General features: G+C 38.8%; 1 protein-coding gene across 3 annotated transcripts in view; it reads left to right on the top strand.

Moving 5' to 3' along the window:
* ZNF366 (zinc finger protein 366) overlaps positions 1–18,896 on the top strand; it is a 35,145-nt gene extending 16,249 nt beyond the window's left edge. Inside the window, exons 2-6 of one of the 3 annotated variants that reach the window (XM_030566819.1) lie at positions 2,685–2,760; positions 4,980–6,288; positions 8,791–8,982; positions 15,264–15,438; positions 17,857–18,896. In XM_030566819.1, coding sequence (XP_030422679.1) covers positions 4,987–6,288; positions 8,791–8,982; positions 15,264–15,438; positions 17,857–18,392 — 2,205 coding nt within the window. In that variant the 5' untranslated portion in view covers positions 2,685–2,760; positions 4,980–4,986 and the 3' untranslated portion in view covers positions 18,393–18,896. Of the gene's footprint in view, positions 1–2,684; positions 2,761–4,975; positions 6,289–8,790; positions 8,983–15,263; positions 15,439–17,856 lie in introns of all 3 variants that reach the window. The other 2 variants (XM_030566818.1, XM_030566820.1) reach the window with 2 other exon arrangements.
* Positions 18,897–20,009: the final 1,113 nt, after the last annotated feature.

The raw sequence follows: 20,009 nt of genomic DNA, 5'->3' as shown, positions 1-20,009 counted from the left end.
AAAGTAGGAATGGGAGAAGGAAATGAAGAGGTCATTGTTGCTGAAGCAAAGGAGGAGTGGGAAATGTGAGGCGAGATCAGATACATAGGCTCAGGCAGAGCTTTGCAAATTCATTTACATTAATTAAATGAAAGCTTGTAGCCAATGGTAATACACAAATTCACATTTGTCTCAATATTCTTAATACTTTCACTGATTCAAATTGTACTCAGCAAAATATTTTGCTAATATTCTGTAGGGAACAATTCTACATGGGCCTGAATGACCAAATGGGTCTTTTACAGGTCTAATTTCTAATCAGTCGAATCCTAAGGTCGATAGAAGATTTCCCCAAACAAGGAATGATTAAAAACTAGTAAGGACTTCAGGGTTTGGCCCAAACAAAACAAAACTTAGGGGCAAGTTATGTAAAAGAGAGGCTCATGAAACCTACTGAGTCAGCAATAACTGGGTCATTAAAATGACTGCTTGCAAATGTCCACTATTGAAAAGCAGATGTGTGCACAGTGAGATCTGAGAAGCTTTCACCTGCTCAGCTGGAGTGAAGGAGAATAGTAGTATTTTATTTGTGGATTGACCTTCTTCATAATGTACCCAAAACAAAGTAATCAAATAGTAAAGAAAGGCAGTTACAATTAATTCTTTCCTCCCAAATCCCAGCATCAGTATTTCAACCCCCACAGGGAGAACAGGAATGAATTGATATGGTACATTCAGCTATGTTTTTGAATCAGATGTGGTTGTTTAAACACACAGTTCCTATTAGTGCTAACCAGGGGCGGCTCTAGACATTTCACCGCCCCAAGCACGGCGTCATGCTGCGGGGGGTGCTCTGCCGGTTGCCAGTCCCGCGGCTCCAGTGGATCTCCTGCAGGCGTGCCTGCGGAGGGTACGCTGTCCTGCGGCTTCGGTGGAGGCTTCGTCCATGCCGCCGAAGACACTTTGCCTGCCACCCTCCTGGTGACTGGCAGAGCGCCCCCCATGCTAACAGGAGCTGTGCCCAAATCTACCACCTTTATATTTTCCATACTAGCCTCCGTTTCGTGCTTGTTTCCAGATCTTTGACCCAAGCTCCACTCGAACATCAAACTAGTATGGGTTTCCTATCTTAAAGGGTTTTTAATTTTTCAGTTCTCACTCATTCTGGTCTCATTTCTATTTTTATCATCTCTGTCAGTAGTAGCAGCAACAGAACAATTGTGAAGCAAAGGGGTAGTTATAGTCTAAGCTGGAGCTACTTGGAACATTCACATTTATACTGGTGCCCTTATGCCTCCCCAAATAATTGGTGATGGCTTCCATATATGAAGTTTTGCCATTGACTTCAATAGGATCAGGATCTCACCGATGGGACTCTAAAGTTATATACGCTGGTACAAGAGTTGCATGATATATGTACAAGTTTGGTTTTTTTCTTCTGGGGAAATATTATGCCTGGAAATGAGAAAATAAGAGGCGATTCATTTTCTGTGTTAAAAACTCTCTTCCTCTTTCAAGGAAGTTCATTCAATAACAACATTACTTACAAATAGCAGTACAGAAGCTTTGTTCGGGAAAAACCTCAACAGCTTTCCCTACTCACTGTAGAGATGCTTTACGTGGTTCTATTTTGGATCTAATACATCATATTCCAATATATTCACATATAGAAATTAAAAACAGAAATTAAGGAGACATACATTTGTATTCTATTGGTGATGGGCAGACTATTTGGGTAAATAAGAATCCCTAGAAACTCTCTACTTATTCCCAGACTCCAACTGAAACGGAATCTTTTTTAAGCTATGAAGTGTCTTGATATATGTTTTTTAAAACTTTCAGGTGCCAAGATAGCATGAGAAGTTCTGTCCTGGTGAGATTTCCAGACTGTGTCTTCAGACTCAAGAAGCTTAGATAGCTCAGATAAATACTCAGGCTTTTAGCTGTTTATCCAGACTTAAACCAAAATTATTTCTAAAGTTTATTGATCACTATTATACATAGAACACAAATATTTAGGTGAAGAGAGAGGAAAGGAGATATGCTGTGATTATATGCTAAAAATGATAGACATCTATGAAATAATTAAGATGAGGGTGATAAAAAATTTATTTAAACTGCTGAGAGTAAACGAGGGATCTTCTAAAGAGAAATAAAGTAAAGTAATGAGGAAATATGCTTTTTAAAGGTACTGTAACATGATATCTTCTAGCACAGTTATTTAAAGCAGAAGGCACTACACCTTACGTCTGTGAAGGAATTAATCCTTAAATCTGTTATCAAGACTGGAGTCTCTTCTATAATTTGGTCATCCATTGAAAGGTTTAGCAATATTTTATGGAGTGAGATTATGACCAAGGGCAGATCATGCTCCCATTGAGTTAATGGGAGTTTTGCCATTGACTTCAGAGGCAGTAGGAGCAGGCCCCAGGTTTGTCGCTTGTCTTGAACAACAAAAATGTTTGATTTCTATAGTATAAGACTTGACAGAACTATAATAACGAGCCAGAAATGACAAGATGATCCATAGCAAAACTTAGATTGCAAATTTAAACAGTCAGGGGTGTGTCTCCCCCTATGTTTGTACAGAGTCTAAGAGTCACAGAGCCTGATTTGGGGCTCTTAGATGCTATTTTATTATTTATGAGAAGTGGTACTGCAGGTATATTCTATTTGATTTTCTTTTATTCTCCCTCTCATCTCAGGTCCTTCATTCACCTCAGTCTGACTGCACCCTGTGTTAATGGTGGTTCTTGAATAATTGAACTCCCTATTTCCCAGGTATACCTGATCCAATGATTTATATGGTAATCCATTATAGGATAATATAACATAAGCTTTTTGTGAAAGTGACTAATGCTTTTGTTGAGCAATAAAAAGATTCCTCTCCAGTAATGCTCACTTTACCTCAAGGAAAAGACTCTCAAACAGTCTGCCACTACTTCAGTCTCAGGATGGTTTGAAATCCTCAGACACCAATGAAGATGATAAAAGCTGAGAGAAGCAGGCAACATAGAGACAAAAGAGCAATGAGCACCTATCAAGGCACTTACTCATTGTAACTTCTATAGATTCTTGACAGCATTACAATAATGACAATAGGGCCTAATTTGCTACTGCCTGGCACTTAACATTTTATGTACTTCGCACAGATGTAAATGACTATACAAGGAGCAGGACAATGGAAAGTTGGGCGCACAATGTTTAGGGAAGACTTATATTTTGAGACCTAGGTGGATTCAAATTAAAATTACATACACTTAGAATAACTTAAAATGAGTTCAAATTTGCCTGACATTTACCCCCTGAAAATGTGGGGAGAGGGAGTCATCTAAGTCCCTCTTGGGTCTCAAAGGATTTCCCATTTTTATAAACCAAACCATTGTGTGTTCCCAAAAGAGGGATTGGATTTGAGTGGGAGTTCAGCTCTAGGTGATGATAGCCCCTATAATCCCTGTCTTAAAGAGTTTTTTCAGGCTAGAACATTAGATTCTGCTATTACTATTCTGTTTTTACTAAATATAAGTCTAGAGGCCCCAGACTCCTTCATGCACTGAGGCATTCCCATTAGTTCTACTACCATCATTGACGATTCTTATCCTAAAAGTTTGTCTGTTTTATCTGCCAGGTGTCTGAAAAGTAGCATCACCTAGCCTTTTGCCTCAGAGATCTCCCCGGAACTCCTCAGATTTTGCTCCTGTATATTCTAAAAAGATTTGACTTATCTGCTTGCGACCAAGTCTTTTAGATGTCTCCTGCTCTCCACACCCTATCTAGGCCATGTACAGGTTCTTCTATCTATTTTTACAAGCAAGTTTCTCCAAACTGGAGCTTCCGGATAAAGAAACTGGAGCTTCTTTAGCACTGTTTGCCTCCAAAGAATGGGGTTATTCATAGCTTTCAGCAAATTAACTTGCCTCAGCATGTAATAGGTGGCAAAGCGAAAATGTGTCTGGTTCTTTCTTTTAACCTCATCCTGGACAGACAGCAATACCCAAAAAAGCATGTACCATTGTAAGGTCAATATGAAATCCCAGTGATCTAATTTAAATAGACCAAATTCTGAAATCCTTGATATTTTACTACAACTTTATTCAGGCGAAACTCCCAGTGGAGACAATAGCATAAAATCTGCATGTGGATTTCTGGATTTTGCCTAATGACTTTATTGCATGAAAAGGCAGTGAAATGTTGCCAAAGTAGAGCTGGCAAACTCAGGTTGTCAGCTGCTTTGGAAAGCGGAAGGGGTAGTTGATATTATTCTAAGTTAAATATGTTTTCTTTGTTTAAACGCTGCCATACTTACCTGACAATCTTCAGGTAAAAAAACAATATATATATTGCCCACATGAATTCCATTCAACATTTTAGCTTTTTTTCCCTTTTTAAAAACAGAAGAACCCTTCACTCCCTAACCACACATACAATGTTTATCTCCACCTTTTGGAAACCAGGAAATCCAATGTGAAAGCTGATGGTACACAGTGTTCTGAACTCACTTTGCCATTGTTTTCTCCACTGCAGCATGAGTTAACGATATAAAAAAGTTTAAACTTCAAACATTTTGGCTTTGAATTTTTATGTCACAACGATACTGCAATATATGCATTCTTGTTTGTATTGTTGTATCCTTTAGTTACAGAGTTAAACTCTAGTGGCTGTGCATGCACATTCAAGGAGAGGATTTGGCCCACAAGTGGGTTGGCTGTATTACACAACAATATTACAATATATGCTGAACAATGGATCCAAGTACAGTACCATTAGATCATAAAGCTAATGTTTGATCCGAGCTTGATTTAAAGCATTAAATTCAAAGCTTATTTTCCACTAACAGACAGATTTTGTATAGCAGAAGTAAACTGGTATCTTATTTGGTCATGAGACTATTTTATAAATGCTTAATTTAAAAAAAAATATAAACTACACAATAAAATACAGGCCTTAGGAGAACATGAGAAAAAATAAAGGAATTTCTTTATTATTATTTTTCAAGGAAGGCAGACAATGCAGAAGGAATTAAATGCAATGAAAAATGAGGATGTATGTTTCAATGTTGACAAAACACACACATCACACTGCCTGCAGCCAATGGAACCCGATGTGAAGTCTCACAGAACTGCACCACTCAATGAAGAATTCAGGGCACAGCTTGCACAGTTCCAGTATGGTCCTTCCCTAAGGGATATAGAAACCTTTCATGGATCCTTTGAAGGAGGTTCCCGGAAACGCAAAAGCATGCCCACAAAAATGCCTCACACTATCCCCACAGGAGATCCTACATCACCATCACACAGATCTGAAAACAACAACGTATGCTCCCCCAGTCTTTCATTGATGTACCAACAACCCACACAGCCCAAATACAACTCCCAAATGATTGATCTATGTAACATTGGCTTTCAGTTCTACAGAAATCTGGAGCATTTTGGAGCCAAGCCCATTAAACAAGAACCAATAAAGCCCAACATGATGTGGCCTAACACTCCTGCATTTGTGCAGACTCCATACTCTTATTACCCAAAAGTCCACCCTGGCCTGATGTTTCCTTTTATTATGCCCTCAAACTTCCATTTCAGGAATTCCTTCCAACTGAAAAGACCCCCGGAGCCAGGATTCAGGAGGACTGAACCGAGAGAAAGTGGTGACAATAAACAGAAGGTGGAAAGAGTAGATGTCAACCTCCAGATTGATGACAGCTATTATGTTGATGTAGGGGGAGAACAAAAACGATGGCAATGCCCAATGTGTGAAAAGTCCTACACTTCCAAGTACAACCTTGTCACCCACATCTTGGGACATAGTGGCATCAAACCTCATGCTTGCACTCGGTGTGGCAAGCTTTTCAAGCAGTTGAGTCACTTGCACACTCATATGTTGACACACCAGGGCACTCGACCACATAAGTGCCAGGTCTGTCACAAGGCTTTCACCCAAACCAGTCACCTGAAGAGACATATGATGCAACACAGTGACATCAAGCCCTACAATTGTAGGATCTGTGGCAGAGGTTTTGCCTATCCAAGTGAGCTGAAAGCCCACGAGTCCAAGCATGAGAGTGGCCGAGAGAACATTTGTGTGGAGTGTGGTCTTGACTTTCCAACCCTGGCCCAGCTGAAGAGACATTTAACAACCCATCGAGGTCCTATACAATACAATTGCACAGAATGTGATAAAACTTTCCAGTACCCAAGCCAGCTGCAAAATCACATGATGAAGCACAAAGACATCCGTCCATACATCTGTACTGAATGTGGCATGGAGTTTGTGCAGCCCCACCATCTCAAGCAACACTCTTTAACCCACAAGGTAAGACACTAATGATTAAATTTGCCCCAGCTCTGAAGGCCAGCACAAGGATTATGCACCATTAAAGTCCCATTTAAGTCCCCCAAAAGAACTGACATGGTTTACAGGCCCTTGTAGAGGCCCTTTGTATGGATCTGAATTTTATGCAAAGAGAACCAGAACAGTCTGGCCACTAACAGAAACTGGCTCTAGTCTTAACAAAGGCAATGCAAGAAAAAGACCATAACCAAGAGTTCAATCAAGTTGCTTGTATTGCTTCCCAATTTTCAGTTCACATCCTCTTTTCCAGTTTGGTTTTTGTCTTCATGAAAACCATAGTTTTGTATAATGATCTTTAGCAGTGAAACTGCTACAGAACTTTTTTTATATCTGTGCATAGGCAAGTATATTACTGCTTGGCAGATTTTGTATAAGGAGCTTTTGCCCTATATTTAGAAAAACCAAACCAACCTCGACCATGTTATGTAGAAATAATCCAGAGTACAAGTGACTAGAGCTGGGCAAAAAAGGACCTGATCCAAAGTCCACTGACATCAATGGGAGTCTTTGCACTGGCGTCAATAGGTTTTGGATTAGGTCTATAATTTGGAATGAATAACTGAAGATTATTCTAAAACAGAAAAGAGTTTTCAACGTGATGTGTAACAAGTGAAATCAGAATTATCCCATCATCACAAACATATTGTAAAGATCAATTTTAATCTAACAATCAAAATGCATTTTAATAGACTAATGCTGATAAACTAATGAACATACACATATGTTTTATGAAGAATTGCTTTCAGATTTGTGTTTTTTCCCCCAGGGGTCTACTTTGGGTTAACGTTTAAATTTAAACATTAAGAACAGAGAAAATTGCAAAATTTAAGAATTATAAGATAATTTTTTAAAGAATAATCTCTATTTTCACTTCTGATTTTCTTCCCAATTCCCCTGCTGTCGCTTCTGTAGAAGCAACCCTTCTTTGGATTTACTCTATAATTTTAAACTTACCAAAAAGTCTAATAAAAACTTGCAATTGAAAAATACAACACCCTCTTGTCCAAGAAAGAGCCTCTACTTTTCACCCACAATTAGTCAGGTGTGGTCAGTTGTGAGCACAATTTAAGTACTGAGCTGTCTAGCTGCCTGAGTGCAGCCTCAGATCAAGTAGTTGGGTATCTCAAAGCTATCATTTGTACCCATAGTTAATGTCTTATGCCCAGGGAGGGTCAATAATCCCCATGAAATGCCCAGTGCCACTAATATTATTAGTTAATTGCATGACTCTTTGCTTCTTACAAAAATTGAGCAGGTACTATTTTTCCATATTTTTCTTCAAAATAGAGGCAGGCTCTTTCTTTGTTACATAGGGCTTGATCCAATACCCACTGAAGTCAAAGTCTTACCATTGACTTCAACAGGGATTATCCCAGACTCAATGTTATCAGATGTTGGCAAGTTATTTTATGTCTCACTTAATAAGTTTATACATGTTTGACATGCTATTAGTATACATGCAATTGGTAGTTAAGCTATGCAGTGGGGTAGCAGAATGTTGCCATTGGTTTGTCATTTGGGTGTCCTAGTGATATTAATACAGGGTAAAATTTTCAAAAGCAAGCGACAGGCTACTACGACCCACTTTCTAAAAGGACTTAGATCAGGGGTTCTCAGACTGGGGGTCGGGACCCCTCAGGGGGTCACAAGGATATTACTTGGAGGGTCGTGACCTGTCAGCCTCCACCCCAAACCTCGCTTTGCCTCCAGCATTTATAATGGCATTAAATATATTTTTAAAGTATTTTTAATTTATGGGGGGGTCACACTAAGAGGCTCGCTATGTGAAAGGCGTCACTAGCAGAAAAATTTGAGAACCACCGAGTTAGATACTTCTGAAAATTTTCCCCACAGTGTTGTATAATCATTTCTCACCACTAATAAAATCACATGATGCTCTTGTAGCCTACAGGATGGTCTTGTGCCTAAGGCACAGAACAGAAATCAGGAGACCTGGGTTCAGTTTAATGGCTATGCCACAGACTTCCTGTGGGACCTTGGGAAAGTGATTTCACTTCCCCATGTTTTGGTTTTCCCCCCATGTGTGAAATGGAGAACATGCTCCCCTACATTAAGGTTCATAAAGTGCTCTGTGATCCTTGGATGAAAGCACCATAGAAATGCAAAAGATTAGCTAAACAGAGTTTGAAAGCTGAGGCAGAATAACCTGATATGACTGCTCTGTAAAACTTATTAAGGGAAGTGACACTTATTGTTCCTCAGTGCTATTTATACTGTTTTGTGATATAGACATTTTATGGTTTCTTTTTCCACTTTTTAGAATCTTACAGAAATTGACCAGAAGAAAAAAGTATCCAAATATCTACCACTTCAGCAGGGTGATATTAACAAGAATTGTTGCTTCACTAGCACAGCTTGAATATATATTCATATAATGGCTTTGAAAATAAATGACTGAAACAGGCACATCAATTCAGTTTTCTGACTCTCTGTTTCCATAAGGGTGTGAAAGAGCACAAATGTGGGATCTGTGGCCGGGAGTTTACTCTGCTAGCCAACATGAAGAGACATGTATTGATCCACACCAATATCCGAGCCTACCAGTGTCACCTGTGCTTCAAAAGCTTTGTGCAGAAACAGACTCTGAAGGCACACATGATTGTTCACTCTGATGTCAAGCCCTTTAAATGCAAGGTAAGCATTTCTCATGAGTTTGCAGAGGTACATCATCAGTGAATGCTCCCGAGATTTCATTACGTGTGGCCGGATGCAATTGGAAAAGCAATGGCTAAAAGAATATTACATCTTTTTTCAAATTCACTTTTCAAAATAATTGTTTGGTTTCTTTTCTTAAGCCAAGTAGTTTCAGGGCAGGAATAACACCCAAAAAAAGGGGCAGGGGAACTTTCAGATTATTTTTCATTCCCCCCGACACACACACACACTCACACACCCTTAAATATTATCCATATTCTCAATCTTGAAATTGTAGTTTTGACTTAGTGAGTACTGAATGTAGTTGCTAGTCTGATAATAATAAAAATACCTGACATTTATCTGGCATATTTCATTCTAAAGGAAGACAAAGTGCTCAACAACCTGATGCACCTATTAAACACACAGATCAAGGCATTGACTCTGGGAGTCACAGAAATGTACCAACATTAACAGTGCACCATAATTCTACACCATAGCTGGTGCAGGACACAAAGTACATCATAGCAAAACAGAACTACAGGGAGATTTTGAATAGGCCAAATGTAATTGCCCCAAACTGAAATTTGGCCAGGACATTAGTATCCTAACAAAACAGACTTCTGAAAAATACTTGTTTGCCTATTCATGGTGTCAACCAAATAATATAGGATCATCTTAGGCAGGATTGCTACCTCCATCAAGACAGCACACAGGAAATTAAAGGGATGTAAAACACACCTAGATCTGAACTTCCCCTAAGTTTGGAGGCATTTAGATTTGTGGTTCTGGTTTACACCCACCTCTAATTCATAGGGAAGATGTGATTCAAGTTTCTTTTCCTGCTTAAGGCTGGCCTGTACAATCATCCTTTTCGATTCTTTTATGTATTACTTCTTTTAACTGACCACAGGGCTTAGTAACACAGATTTATCTTAAAATGCCCAAACTTGCATGTTTCCTTCTCACTTGGGTAACTATTAAAACACACAGTAACTGAGTGCAGCATAAATGCCTAGCAAGCAATATTTTCCAGTTTCTGCATAAACACTTGGAGATTGATCTGGATGCAATCTCTGTAAATTCTTCATTCAACAGTCTGGAACTAGATTGGTTCTTAAGGGAAACCGAGAGTAAAGCTAATCAAAAAAATTTCAATTAAATAGTTTTCTGTTGGAAACTGTAATTTTGTCAAAATCAAAATGTTTAACAGGATTATAATCATTTCAATTAAAATTTTAAGTGGGAAAAAGTCTAAATAAATTGTTGAAACTTTCTTGTTTTGTTTCAATAATGTTGAAGCATTTTGTTTTGACTTTATCATTTCAATTCTGCTTGTTCATATTTTTCTATATTATTTCATTTTATTGCAATGATATTTAACATTATAGGATATTGTATTTAATGTTATATTCCACTGTCCTGATATTACCAAAACAAAATGTTTTTTACCTTATCAAAACAAAATATTTTGATGGTACCAAATACATTAATTTCTAAATTTTTGATCTATGGGAAATTTCAAAACTTTCAGTCTTTAGTTCTGATTCAGAACAAACTGGAGTAGTAAGCAATATGTTTTTCAGATAGTAGCAAAAGCTTCAGTGGAACACCTGTTTTTTTCCTATCTCCACCCAATGTCCCCTCTCAGAACAGAAACAAGTAAGTGGACTAGATTCTTCACACAACACTGGTGAGAATAAGAAGTAATGCCTCTGAAATCAAATGGAGTTGTACTGCTATAAGTGAGGGGTATAGCAGGGCCCTAGCTTTTGGGAAATCCCTTGCCTGTCTGGCAGAATCCTCAAAGGAAACTTGGATTAATTAGTCAAGCCCTTTTGGATGGTATTCAGAGGGTTAAGGCAATGACCAGATAGCAGCCTTTTGGCACCAAGCTCCTCCTCAGCAGAAGGAAGGATATAGCTGCATGAACTGCCTGCTTAACAATGGCTCATATGTCCCTAGGGAACCGCCTGCAAATAGATTTCATCTTGCTTTCTCTTGTACTTTTCAAAGTTTCCTGTTTTCTCACGGTCCTTTTGGACAGTTTACAGTCTTTCTCCCTCTCTCTCTCTCTCTCTGTGAGGAAAGGAACACCCTTCTTATGAAGAAAAAAAAATAAAAGAAGAAGAATGTAAGGGAAGGACAGCACAGCAGTGGCCTTTCTATCTCACTGCAGGCTGCAATTTTCATGGCTTTTTTCTCATAGCAAAAGAAAACACAAGGCTTTCCTATATGTCTAATCACAGCCACGCACAGACTATCTGGTGCTAGGGAGTAGAAAACAGCTGTGCCTTGTGTTTCCTCACCCAGCTGCAGCTTGTAATCTCATTTGGCTCGCTCTCTGAAGGGTGAAGATCCTTGCAGCTTTTAAAAAATAAAGTCTAGGCTTCCTTATTAGCAAAAAAAATACTACAGTAATCTACAGCAATTGCTCCCGCTGATACACTATTGCTATAGTAAAATGTGTAAAATTTCTACTGAAATTAATAGGAGGTTTGCCGTTGGCACTGAAATCAATAGCATTTGGACCTTTAATATAGAACAATACGGTTTTCTCTCCAATGCTGCCAAGTACACTTGGTAGCTTCCATCTCAGAGTAAGAGATTAATTCATGCTCATTCAGTCCTTGGCTTCTCTTTCAGGACTGCCCACAAGGGTGCTAATGTGTACAAGCTTCCCCATTACATCCAAGAGCATTGTTTCAAACCAGTATCCAATGACAATGAAATCATGCTATAAAAACTTGTTAAAGACTCATAAAATGATTGACAGATTCTAATAGCAAGACTTTGGAGGGTGGTGCTTTCTGCTATGGGTTACTGCACAGCATGAGCAAATGGCTCAGCTTACTCAAAGTTTTGTAATGAAGTACCTGTAAGCCAGTGGGCCAAGCTCACTGGCCATGCATCAAAGCAGCAGCTCTCTCAGCAGCTATAGGAGTTCAGTTCCTTTTTGTCAGGGACAGAGTTTTATTTCTCACAAATAAACCAGTTTAACATAAGTTCCACATGTAAACCATGTCCTTTCCCCTGACCTGGGATCTCTCACAGTAAACTGTCTGCTCCCTGTTGATCTCACTGCCTGGAAATTAAAAGCCTCTTAACTATATTCTGCTGGAGTTTTCTTCCAATAGACTGGCTTCCAGACTTCCTAGCCAGCTCCCAGCAGGGATCCACTCTCAGGCTGTCTGCCTGGGACTTAAGGAGAGCCTCTTTGATCCCTTTTTCTCTCTGGCCTGCTCCCTGAACTCAAGCTGTCATTTATATCCCCACAGACCTGCCTCTGAGTCACAATCTTCTACCATGTGACCCTGGAACTTATTCCTTTCAGTTGGGAAGGTAGGTTAAACCTGGCAGAGAGTGGAACTTAGCCCGAAACCCCACAGACGACCAGTTCATCCTGTAATAGTGCCCCTCACTGCTACCCTCTCTCCCCAAAAGATATAATTTTATTTCCCTTGTTTTATTTTCCTGTAGCACCTCTCCCATGGGTTTTCTCTTGGCATCACTCCCCCCCCCCACCCCATCACAGATTCAGATTCCAACTACATTCCTCAGCTCTAGCAAAAAGTGGCTTTAGGGTCAGTGGCAAATTTAGCTGTGTTCCATCCCTGAAACTGTGAATGATTCAAGGAAATGGAAATCCTGTTCTCTTTGTCCAGAAACTAAAACCATGTTGTGCCACATCGTATGTCCTTTTGTTTCCTCCAGAGTAAAGAAGCAGAAATATGTACTACTGGCCAAAAAGGCTCTTACAGAACTCATTTTTATACCCAATACCCTATAAAGATTCCTAGATAAAATAACTACTTTCATCATTCAGACTGGTGTTTTACTTCCATTTCTTTGGTTAGTGTTTTAGATGTACAGGTACTAATATCTACCAGGCTGAGAAACAGATTAGTCATAACACAAACAATAGATGAGCTCATGCTAAAAAATATCTGTTTGGCAAAACACAGTTCATTGCTATAAAGGGTTTTTAAATTCAGAGAATCATCGATATATCATAGGTTGTTCCAGCTACTGTCAAGAGCAGCTATTGCCCTTCATGGACTTTACTATACTAATCAACACTCCTTTGCCTCTCCATTCCCCTCCCAACATATTTAGGATGCTTTTTGCAGCATTGATTTCAATAGGGATTGCTCACTGAATATGAATGAGAGCAGAGTTTGATCCTGTAGTATTTGATCACACAGATTATGGTAAGTCAATTGCTGCAGTCACTGCCACTACAAAAGATTAGCAAAAAACTAAATTAAAAAATCATCAGATAGCAATCTGAGGATGGAAGGGATCCAGATCATGGTGAAATCTGCATATGTTATTATTTCCGTATACAGTCTGCTGTGAATAGAGGTGGTCAAGTAGTGGGCAACTATTCAATTGACAAAACAAGATTTCACAAGCAGAAAATGAGTCAGTTGTCCATGAACAGTTTATAATTCTCGAATGTATAAGTCTGAAATGATTTGTCACAATTTCTACAAATAATTCTTGACCGATAAATGGTGCATAGCCTGTTCATTGCAAATATTCAATAATCAACATTTGAAATATAACCCATGAGGTTTGTTACCTTTCTTGGATGCATAGTACATCCTAATTGGATGAATAACTCTTAGAATCACGTGTCCTGTGTGAATACTCACAGTTAAAAACTAATCATTCATTTTCTGTGAGTATTCTGAAGTATTTAGTTAAAACTGTTTTTTTCTGTGAACACTTTTGCCAATAAACTTGCTAGCATATTTGCAGAAGGCAAAACAAGGACTAACACAGTGGAGGCAAATCATTTAAAAATGCAAGTGACTATTTTCAGATTTTTTTTTCAATATTCATTCAACTGTATCATCGTAGATTTTAAAATACTCAGATATCATGCAGTTTTTAATAGTCCAGTTAACTTTTCTCTGAGGAAAGTGGGGAGCAGTTATAGTGTCTAAAAAAAGGGGGGACAAGAGAGGGAAGAGTATTCTACCCAAGATCAGCCCACAAATTTAAACTTCCCCCACAACAGCAGGTATTCTGGTAGACAGCTTGACAAATTTGAATAATCCCTCAAACAATGGTATAGCAGATTTCCCAAAACTATGTTAAATATCTTAATCCAAATTCAAATGAAACCAAAGTTTCTAGTTTAAATCTAGTGAAATGCTCTTTTAGCATTTTCTCCCTGTAGAAAGCACTATATTTAGCTAAGGAGTCCCTGGGCTCATGTAATATGAAGATGCTGATTAATCAGTTCAACTGGGAAAAGTCTTTGGCTAAAATTCTTCCAAAAAGGAGTTCAAATGGACAGCATGCAGCAGGTTGTACAGCTGCTGGAAACATTCCTGACTGGGGGAGATGCCAATCCAAAAGAAAGAAAGAAAGTTACTTTTACATCCTTATCAGGAAGTAGAAATCTATAACAGGGTTAACAAATGCCTCTGTGTTTGAGAGCACATTTTGTTTATAGGGGAAGAGGTAATGAAAGGAGACATCAAGAAACAAAACAAACATGCAACATATTGTTTCATCAAATGGAAACCTGCTGGATCAATGGCTGGTGTTGGCACTAACATGCTCCAGGGAAACCTGAGTCATTGTTGCAGCCACAAGACTGTATAAACTCCAGCTTACTCATCACAGGCATAAAATACAAAAGCTAGTACACAGAAGAGGAGAGGATCAGAGAAGAATGGAGGGGTTAGGGAGGGAAGGAATTGCTTTTACTATCTTTCAGCTAAAAGCTTCTGTTATTTGAAGTCCATGGATATGGAAGCTATACACTGGTTCACTCACTGCTTTACTGATACCTTTCACCTTTCTGATCTTTCATCAGAAGTTCTCCACGTTACATCATGGAATGGTGTTGTTCCTGATTAAGGTCTAGATTTAAAAAGCAGAAAGTACATGCCCTGACTGAACAGAATTTTGCACTTGTGATTTGTCTAGGCCTATAGAACTGAACCTCTTTTCTCCATTCTATGGGCTTTCTGATTCTGAAGGGGCCTTGATTTTGATTCTTACATCATTAAAAAAAACCCAAAAGCAAAGTCTTTGCTTAGCTGTGTCTGAATGTGTCTGGACAAAATAACCCAAGCACACATTCCTATAGTGACAGTTTGTTTTTGTTCTTCGGACACAGTTTGGAATGATAAAATGAAGTTCCTGGCAGAAGCTGTCTGGGCTGCAGTACATTCTCATCTCAAGGGAAGATTGTATTTACCTGCTTGCCTTGTGGGTACATCTACAAAATAAATCATTTTAATTTCCATTATTCTTGACAGCTGTGCGGAAAGGAATTTAACAGAATGCACAATTTAATGGGACACATGCACTTGCATTCAGACAGCAAACCATTCAAGTGTCTCTACTGTCCCAGTAAATTCACCTTGAAGGGAAACCTCACCAGACACATGAAGGTCAAACACGGGGTCATGGAAAGAGGATTTCATTCTCAAGGTAATAACTAGCAAGAAGGTTGTTCTTGCAATGCTTTGAATGCACAGAACAATACTGTAAAAGCCACAGTAACATAGATCTCAGAAGATGTAGTTTTTTCTCTGCTTTTGATACTAGAAGTTACTGAACCTCATATTGCTGGGAGATTATATTAAAGTGAGAGAGATTTATTGAACCACATCAATATTTTCTAAATATTACCACCAGCCTGACCCGTCACTGTTCCCCAATACCCACCATCCTTGTATCTCCATCTTGTCGAGCCTGGACAGTGCAGTAGATTTTCTCTCTCACTGATAAGTTTGGGCCATGGATGGGAGAGAGTTGGTTGGGAGTCAGTCCTGATAAAACCAAGGTGATCATGGGGGGCTGAAGAAACAATTGGAGGACATAGCTGAGATTATATTGACCCTCCTGATTGAAGGTGTAGTTCCATTATTTTTGAGTAAAATTTGCAACTTCATTTGGTGGGATTCCCAGCTGTTTTTAGACATGCAGTGGCCAGGAGGACTTTGTTCCAACTTCATCTGGTCAGGAGATTACAACTTTTTCCTTTCGGATTTTGACCATGCTGTCATGAGCCGTATCCTTCGGAGGCTCAAAGCTGGTACAAGATATAGCAGATTTCTTGTTGCAGTATCTCACAGGGAAGCACTGGGCACCAGCGCCCTATGATCCTCACTGACTGCTTATTGGCTTCCAAAGTGTTGGTTTGATCTATAAAGCCCCAAATAGTCTGGAATCTTCCCACCTGAGAGATAGCTGGGTCAAGCTGGGCAGAGATCAGAGGAGGAGCTCAAGCTAGAGCTCTCTCAGTTTACAGGGAAATGAACATTCATGAGAGTTTTCTCCATTAGGGCCCACACCTTTGAAATCTACTCCCCATCGTGGTCTGAACAATCTACATTTGTTAACCCTTGAAGAATATGCTGCAAAGCTCATTTCTTCAAACAGGCATTTGGGCAGAATTGAGGTGGTTGGGATGTGGGTTTCATTTGGGAAGCTGGGTGGCAGAGAGATTTTATTAAGTTAGATTTTCTTAATAACTGGCTTTTTTAGCCAGGAGGAATTTGTTGGTGTGTTTTTAATAGTTGCTAGGATGCCTATAGCCTGTAACACATTATTTTAATAATGTCTTAAAATGAAACAGAAGTGGATTGTAACATGTAACAGTTTAGCTGACCTGATATTTACAGTACAGGGTTTTCTCCCCCATGTTTGTCTCTTACACTACAATGGAGTTTAATTTACCCACAACTATAAGCAGGTTATGTGCATTTCAGTGCATATAGATTCTTCACCCCCTCTGGCTTATCAGCCATGAAACAGATGAATTTATAAGAGTTGCTGCCAGGCAATAAACCCTTTCAGCAAACACAACCTGTCACACAGTAACTGCTGCATGCATTCTGTGGAAGTTGTTGCCAGGTACAGAGGAAATAGAACCAATGGGTGAAATACTGGCCCCACTGAAATCAATGGGAGTTTTGCTATTGACTTCAATCGGACTAGGATTTCACTCAATGATTTAAAAAAAAAAAAGATGGGCCCAAACTGCAAAGTTGGAATCCTGATTTGAGCTTCCTCACAGTTGGAGGGTTTGGGGATCTGAGGTTATAGTCTGGGCTCACTTCTGTTTTCAAACAAGCAGAAGAGAAACACACAGAGCAGACACTCAGGCAAATATCGAGACAAGACAATATGAGTATTGTTATGGAGAGAAAGAAACTAAGACAGTTCAAAAACATCATCTGATTATGATTTCCCCAGTAACTTAGCAGAAGTACTGAATAATGCATAGCAGGTTTTCAGCACGACTAAATGAGGAAGAGCAAACTAAATGGAGATGTATTATTTAGAAATGATCAGGTCTACCATTTTAATAACACTGCCTTGGAAACAGAGTAGCCATAAAATGTGTTAACAGGTTTTTATACCTTTTTTCCTCCCTGCGAATGGGCAGATATTAGAACTTTGATTGTGATGTAGACAATCAAGATCAAGATGTAGGTAAAAATATGAAAGGGGAAAGAAGTGGGTAAATCTAGTAGCAAAAGTAGTCAACTGGAGGTCAGGACTACTGGTTTTTGTTCCTAGCTGTGTTACTGACCGACTGTGACAAGTTCAATAATCTATTGTGTGCTTCAGTTTACTCATCAGTAAAAGGGTACTATAATGCTTTTCTACAGTAACTCTTGGGCTGCCAAGAGACAAATGTTTATTAAGTGCTTGGAGCTAATTGGGTGAAGGATACTCTGTAAGGGCCCTCAATGTTTAAATATTCTCCCATCTCACACAAATTGCATTATTTTATTTTTTTAAATCTAAGCCCAAGCCATGCTTTGACTAGAAAGGCAGTATTAAATAAACTTGTTATGTATAAATTGTAACTTTTTTTTTTTTAAAAACCACCATAAGGTTTTGGAAGAGGAAGAATTACACTGTCCCAGACAGGTGTCTTGAGAAATTTGGAACAGGAAGAGCCTTTTGACCTTTCCCAGAAAAGCCAAGGGAAAGGAATTTCATTTCATTCTGATGGTGAGAGTGCCAAGGGAAGCTCATGCCAGGAGGAAGAGGAAGACAACTGCTATGAAGCAGAGCAGTACAGTCCTGTCATGTACCATCATGAAAACAACAAGCTGTATATGCCCCCAGATCTGTCTAGCAAACCAGACTACGTGATGAAAGATTTCAAAGAGTCTTACTGCGATGAGAAGGAGGAAATGTTGAGAGAAGGAGGACTGGAGAGGGGGAAAGGAAATCAAGACAAAGAAGAGAACCAAGAGGAGAGAGGCTTTGTGAATAACAAGGAATGCCTGAGCTTTGGACCCTTTGAAAAGGCCAGACTCAGCCATTCTCTCTCTGATTACCTATACTTCAAACACAGGAAGAACAGTTTAAAAGAATTACTGGAAAGGAAAATGGAAAAACAAGCAATGCTTATAGGCATCTAAATTGACAACTTTTAAGTTACACTTGGAAACTGAGAACTAGGCAGTACTGTTGTGGCTCTTAACATGAATTGTGATTGCCAAAGATTGGCAGCTTGTAAAAGTCTTTCAGGATGAACAAGCAAAATCAATACAGATAATTTTAAGGTAAAAAAATATAAAATGTTGTATTTTCTGGTGTAATTTGACAGCTTTGTTCTTCTGATGTACATCAACATTTTCATATGTATTCATTTGATATATAAGCAGACAATAGGGTTGGAACCGAGGTTTTATTTCCTTTATCTAGGACAGTGGTTCCCAAACTGGAGTCGTGAACCCCTAGGGATTCACAAAATGTTACAGGGAGTTCTCAGGAAAAAATTCTCTAATGGTGGACACAGCTGTCCCTAAAAACTCTGGGTGCCATGAGGCCAGCAACCTGGAGTCCCTGGACTTCCAAAAGCTAAGCAGATCAAAGCAAGCATATCACACTCAGGTGTAGGGTGACCAGATATCCTGATTTTATAGGGACAGTCCTGATTTTGGGGGCTTTTTCTTACATAGGCACCTATTACCCCCCACACCCTGTCCTGATTTTTTATACTTGCTGTCTGTTCACCCTACTGAGGAGTTTTAAACTTCAAGACTCCTTATAAGAAACGGAAAGGGAGATGGATATTTTGCTATTTTTAAAACTAAATAGGCAGCTAGTATTATTTTTTAAATTATTATGATGAACAAGCTTAAGCTTTGTTGTAACTTGCGTTGTTTGCCTGGACTGCTCAAGACCTGAATGCTTGTGTAGGAGGAACTCTTTGAGTTGGCTTCTTAAATACTTTCATGCTGGTTTCACATGATACTCCTCGGTGAAACATATAAGACAAAGCTCCTAACAGGCTTAACCAAAGTGATACAAGCTATGAAAGTGAGATCTTGGAAGAGTGTTGCAGTTTTCATAATGTAATAAAAATACTGTAATGATAAATAATAAATAATAGTGTGTAATAAGCATGTCATAAAAACAATTTTTATATTTCCAAGATCACTGCTTTTATAATTTATACTCAGGTAAAAGAGAAAATCCCTGGCAATATTCATTTTTAGAAGGGGGTTCGTGAGACTTGACAGTTTAGTGAAAGGGGTTCACAGGTTGTTAAGGTTTGGGAACCACTGATCTAGGACAATACCAACTTATACACAATTTTCTAGTTATCAAAAAGCAGTGTACTGTAGTGTTTGAGGTATTAGCTGACTAAAGAATAAATAAGAACACTTATTTCTGCAGGTTTTAAGAGCTCAAAATATGCTAAGTATTTTACAGCATATGCAAAAGTATAGTTAAATATGCATGATGAAAATACTATCTGTCATTGATCTCAGAACTAACACAACCAAGAGGTTCTGAGTTATTGGAAATGATTGCTTTAATGCATCTGTTTACAGTGAGAAATGGGAAACAAAATAAGATGAAACTCTAATGTCTTGTCAGATGGGCAACAACTTTATAATTCACACTCTTGTGAAAGGACTAGAATTGGTTTAGAGGTATGGTGACCAGTTATCCTGATTTTATAGGAGCGGTCCCAATTTTTGATCTTTTTCTTATATAGGCTCCTATTACCTCTCATCCCGTCCCAG

Source organism: Gopherus evgoodei, chromosome 6, assembly GCF_007399415.2.
Source record: "Gopherus evgoodei ecotype Sinaloan lineage chromosome 6, rGopEvg1_v1.p, whole genome shotgun sequence".
Classification (NCBI taxonomy): Eukaryota; Metazoa; Chordata; order Testudines; family Testudinidae; genus Gopherus; species Gopherus evgoodei.
The sequence above is the reverse complement of the archived record's forward strand: the minus strand, read 5'-3'. Positions and strand labels throughout refer to the sequence as shown.